The following is a 6,000-nucleotide window of genomic DNA, read 5'->3' as shown; positions in this document are numbered from 1 at the left end:
AAAAATCCAAATATAAAATAACTTATTTATAAGCTACTATTAATAAAAGTTCTTATATTTTAAGTTCTTTTTCTAAAAGAGCTTATTTAAGTTATTTATCCAAAGTGCACCTATGCCATTTGAATTATATCTTATTGGCTATTTTTTGTACTAATTAAAGTTTATTTCTTATATATTTTTATCTAATTTTTTATTATCACAATAACTCTCATAATAGATAACTATAATTCTCTAATTAAATTAATATAAAAAATAAAAAATATATTATTTGTAAATAAGAATTATAAGTACAATTGTACAAACACATGCTTTAAATTACACCAATATAAGTTGATGTTAACGTATATTATATATATATATAAATTTATGTATTTCCACCGCCGTTTATTTTGGAAGGATTAAAAAGAAATTATATGGTGTGGGTATGCTCATGACGACAAATAGTTGCACGGCTCAGCATTGGATCAATGTGTCTATGAAATTGGATGCACAAATCTCTATATAAAGATTTTTCAGAGATTTGGAAATGTGATAGTTCAGTTTTCATACTGAGAATTTCGTGCAAATAATTCATCATTTATGGATCGTGACAAAAGAATTTGTCACGTATCTATAGAAACTTTTAATGTGTTATTTTCTATAATAAATTTTACCCGGTCAAATTTAGAGTGATTTAAACAACTTCACTGTAATGTTTTTAAAGTTTAATTTGATATCTATATAAAGTGAAATTATTTCAAATTTTATTATAATAAATAAATTTAATTTGAATAAAATTAATTAGATTCAAGTGAATTTTAAAATTTACTAAAAGTTTAAATACAATAAAAAAAATATCTAATATTATAAAATTACGGCTAACACTAAACTTATCAGTCTCTTAATTGATTTTCTGAAAATATATATATAATAAAGTCAAGAGTATAATAATGTATATATTTAAAAGGGCATCCTTAGCACATAATTATCATTATGTTCTCTTTTGGTGTTAATAGTAATAAATGTCTTGCTTTAGACTAAAAGATCATAAAAAAATGATTAAGCACTTCAAAATTCCAACATGCATTCCCATTCCTCAATTCATGCTTCTATTGCTCATCACTTGCTTCTGCTTTCTCCTGTTACAGCTGTCTTCCTAATATTTCTTTCAAAAGAAAAAAAAAAAGTTTATTAGTCGAGTATATAACTATATATGCATAAACAAATTACTACGTAAATCTTTTAATGAATTTCTTATGATGTTAAATTATTGATGGAACAAAAAAAAGTTATTATATATATATATAAACTAAATGGGATTTTTTAAGTTTAAACTATTAATTTTTAAATTCTTTTATATTTTAATTTATCCAACTCATCAAATAGAAGTAGCTAATTATGAGATTAAATTCTTTTGATACTTTTTTTTAATGTTATATTCACAAAACAAAACCACTCATATAAGAGTACCATTCTCTTGACAACAAGAATCAATTTTACTAAAAGTACCAAAATCTAAGTTAACATTGTAATGTACTAGCTACTAGTATAATTGAATCAAATATTCATGACCAGTTTTCACTTTTCATTTTTCACTTATATATGATAAAGCATGATAATTCATTTAGGATTTATGATTTATTAGTTTATCATCTTCTTCATCATACATGTATACAATATATACAAGTTACAACAAAACTAGAAGATATTGATTTTGGCATGTACGTAATTAAGGTGAAAACTCAGCTACATTCGACTTTATTTAAAGTCAATAATTGAGAGCAGTTAAATGATTCGACTTTATTTAAAGTCAATAATTGAGAGCAGTTAAATGATTTGACTGATTTGACTAAATTGTCATTTAACGACTCTCAACTATCAACTTTATGTGAAGTCGATTGCACCTGAGTTTTCACCCGTAATTAATCTAACTCTAGTATTACCTAATTATTCTAAATGAGAAATTTGATTACATTTTTGCCCTTTTTAAATTTATATAAATTGTTGTAGTCAGCAATGATTTCAATTTTATATAGCTCAGGCATAATTTGTGTCGCCAAGCATAATTTGTTGTGGTAGTTGTCTCTCCTCTGTAACTTTGCCTCTAATCATCTATGAACTTTGTACAATTTATAGATCTATCTTTTCATCTTATTATTGATAAAAGACCATTTACGCTTGTGTTGTCAAATGAAAAAGTGCATATGAAAAACAGATTTTTCAATCACAAAACCAATATCAAATGCAAAAGCAACTTAACATGATAACAGGATAATTAATACTTAGTTCCTCCTTTATCTAAGAAAACATATTATGTTTATATCCATGTTTATGTTTATTCTCTAAATTTTTCAAAACAACTATTTTTTATATTAAAGAAATCTAATTGTTATATCAAAGCATGAATAACATCCTTAACTAATTCTTTTTCCCCTTTTGGCATTATCAAAAACAAAGAGAAATTATAATGTTAATAAGTGTACTAGACCTATTTTATGAGACATTCATCAAAACAACGAATTCATGCACCATATATATATATAAAAGCAAACCAAAATATCCAAGTCATAACCATGTAAAGCAAGCATAATATGAAAACATATTCAAAGAGTACCATAAGCCAAATAATAAAAAGTGCATAATAAGGAAACAAAGCAATAAAATAGAGAGATCGCAACCCTAAGACAAAAGGCAATGCAACAACTGATTCAACGTAAGTACAATAAAAAAAAAGGTAATACTAGATAACCAATAATTTTCTTGAACAATATGAACAACCACCAAATCAAATCAAAACACATTACACTTCTAAATTATCCACCTAAATTTTAATATTAGAATAACCATCTGCACACCTAGTGAAATGAACATCCGATATATCCATTGTTCACATTGTTTTAGTATTTTCATTGTCTACCTATACTTTTCTTAAAAAAAAGCCGTTCCCGAATTTTCAAAATTGGCGACCTCGTTCTTCGGCGAACAGAGGAAGCACGACGACCGTTGCAAACATACCGAAAAAACAAAGCAAACCATTACAAATGAAGAACTTCAATCATTCTTCTCACCAGTAGCATCTTCATCCACAAGCTTCCCATCTAAAACCACCTTGGTCACATCCAGCTTATCCACATCAATTCCAGGAAAAACAGCCTTAACCTGGGTCACGGCTCGATAGAACCCTTGACCAAAAGCCTCAGACACTTTAGTCTCCAATTCCTTTACACGAGCAGCAAGTTGTTCCTTTTCAAGCTCGTGTGTCCGACCAATGGATGCAAGGCGAGCACCAACCTCCTAATATAAAAATATTAATTAGTAGCATTAAGCACACAATAACTCATCAAAACAAACAAAACGTACCTGCAAACTGGCACCTATGTGTCCCACTTCATTGATCATCTTCCCATCAGCAGGGAATTGGCCAAACTGATCAGAGAGAGCCGTAAACGGAAAAAGCTTAGACCACAATGACCTCAATAAGGTGTGTGAATATTTTGAATTTGTAGAGTTGGGCAAACAATTCGGAGAGTGAAGTGGAGAGACAATGTGTGTGTGTATAGAGAGAGAATATTAAGTTGGGGAGACTTTACAGGATAATTAACCTCATGTAGAATAATGTGACTAATCAATGAACAAAATGTCAAAACATTGATTAAAACATATAGCAAAATTGCGGGCAAATCCCTTTGGCAGTGAACACACACCATCGATTTATGATCATCTCCAGCCAAAAAAGGATAATCTTTTAATAGTAGCCGCCATGAAATTCGCAAGATTGCCCTTGAATGTTTGAAATATATCTTCTTAGAACAGGATATGCCATGGGAACAATTCCACCTTTAAGATTATTTGCTTGAGCGGCGTGTTACAGAATTAGCATATGTAGCAATAATAATGAAGTTGCTTCTTCACCTCCTCTGAGCCTTCCACAAATTTGGCCTTCTTTTTGCATGTCTCTTCCATGACATCACCTTCATGATAGTTTTTCCTCTTGTGTGTCTCTTTGTCCACAACACCACCATCATCCCAGTTGGAGTCCCTATTTAAAAAAGAATTTAAACAGCTATCGTTTTCAGTGAGTCAATCATGAAAAACCTGCAATATTCTTTTTTAGTTTACATATACAAATCAAAAATTGTCTTCACATAGAATGATAACAACATTAAAACATAAATAAAATAAGAGGGATTCAATTTATACTATTATCTAATAACAATAGTAGAAGTTGAGGATGAAGATCCATTTTCAAACTTAGTTTCCCTTTTGTCAAGAACAATAGTAAAAAATTGAACAGAAAGGTTTAACATGCTTTCAATTTGCTGGCCCAAGGGTGTTTTCCTCACGTTTACCGAAGGTACACTGATGCAGGGACCCCAAGTGTCTTGCAATACAAAACTGGGTGACCTAAAGAAATCAGTTTTACAAATGGTGGGATACCCTAAGGAATTTTATTGTGACAATGTGCTTATACATATAACAATTTTCACGACAAAATCCATAAAAACAAGGAAACAAGGTAAATCAAAAGAAGAGTTTAATTAAATGTCATTATGTATAAACAAGAGACATGATCAACAATGATATCAATGTTAAATCACAATTCAGCTCTTGATAAACAAACAAAAATAACAGAATTACCCGAACAATACTCAAAACCATGGTATTCAAAAGAACAATTATCAAATTGCAAAAGAACAGTTACAACAACACGGCAAGATATGAACCAAAAAGTTGGCGTACAAATGAACTATGGCATACCTTTGGCGAGCTTGTTCCTGGAGAATGGATGTGAATTTCCCCTCCATGTATCGATGGATTCTCCTCAACTCATCCAGAATTATGGTAGACTCTCGAGAAGGAGGAGGAGGAGGAGGTTGACGTGCTTCTTCTAGAGCTTTCATCCGATCCATCTTGGCTTGAACTTCAACACCACCTTGTGGTAGTGGTCGATCATCAGGAGGAGGACAATCGGACACCATCCATCCCGTTTTGCTATCAAGAATAAAACACAATAAAGTGCAAAATAAAAACTGTAAATAATTCTCAAGGCTTTCTTTTATGAAAATTGAATTCAATTGATAGGTAAATTAGGGGATGCATGAATGCATGAAACTCACTCAGATGGCTCCGCTGAGTGTTCGGAGGAAGGAGGAAGATACTTGGGAGGAATGAGGACTATACATGGGACTCAGAGGAACATACTCATCGGGAGTATACAAGAGACACAGAGTAGCAAACTCATATTGGGGTACTATGGCACCCTTTTGTCGAGCTTGTTCCCGGAGAATTGATGAGAATTGCTCCTCCATGTATCGATAGATTGTCCTCAACTCATACATAATGATGGAAGACTCTCGAGAAAGAGGAGGAAGTGGAAAAAACACTTCCAAATAGGTCTTACCGCGCTTTGATGGTGACGATGATTCCATCTCTGCAACTGGAAACCGGAGAATTAGGTCTTGCGAATTTTTTTACTATACGGAATTCAGAGAAAAATTAAAAACGAAACCCAAACAAAACACCCAATAAATCTCACCCGTTTTGAGTTTTGACTATTAAGTATTTCAATCATGCCAACTAATCACCTATAATCACGGTGAAGTAGAAAATTCAAGTCGACGCGTGTACGCGTGAGGCGAAAATCGACAGACAACGTGTACGTGCATATGCGTGACAAGTATTATGGGAGTTACGTCAGATTTTTTATTAGATTCGACGGAAGAATTTGGATGAAAAGATTAATTCGTCTAACTTTTAAAAACGTTAAGAACTTAAAATTATTTTTCAATTATCAAAAATAAAAATGTTGTAAAAAACAATCAAAAATCTATTTATCTTTTTTTTATTAATTATGTATCATTATTCTTTTCGATTAAAATACATATAAGATAGTTAATTTTACTTTTGTATAACAACAAATCCATATACTTATTTGTTTTTATAAATTTAATTAAAATATAATTTAAAAGTTATTAACTAAAATTATTAATTGTAAATATATTAACTATTATTAAAGGCATT

At 30.7% G+C, this 6,000-nt stretch overlaps 1 protein-coding gene across 1 annotated transcript; it reads right to left on the bottom strand.

The window, feature by feature from the left end:
• Positions 1-2,792: 2,792 nt before the first annotated feature.
• On the bottom strand, positions 2,793-5,516 carry LOC107472289 (uncharacterized). Its single transcript, XM_021134625.2, has 5 exons — positions 5,097-5,516; positions 4,738-4,971; positions 3,892-4,018; positions 3,340-3,405; positions 2,793-3,273 (listed from the first exon to the last, which is right to left on the bottom strand). The coding sequence occupies exons 2-5, from the start codon at positions 4,956-4,958 to the stop codon at positions 3,031-3,033; spliced, it is 657 nt and encodes a 218-aa protein (XP_020990284.2). The 5' UTR covers positions 4,959-4,971; positions 5,097-5,516; the 3' UTR covers positions 2,793-3,030.
• Positions 5,517-6,000: the final 484 nt, after the last annotated feature.

The sequence above is a fragment of the Arachis duranensis genome, chromosome 2 (genome assembly GCF_000817695.3).
Source record: "Arachis duranensis cultivar V14167 chromosome 2, aradu.V14167.gnm2.J7QH, whole genome shotgun sequence".
NCBI classification, from domain to species: domain Eukaryota; kingdom Viridiplantae; phylum Streptophyta; class Magnoliopsida; order Fabales; family Fabaceae; genus Arachis; species Arachis duranensis.
This window is presented reverse-complemented; position numbering and strand designations above follow the sequence as displayed.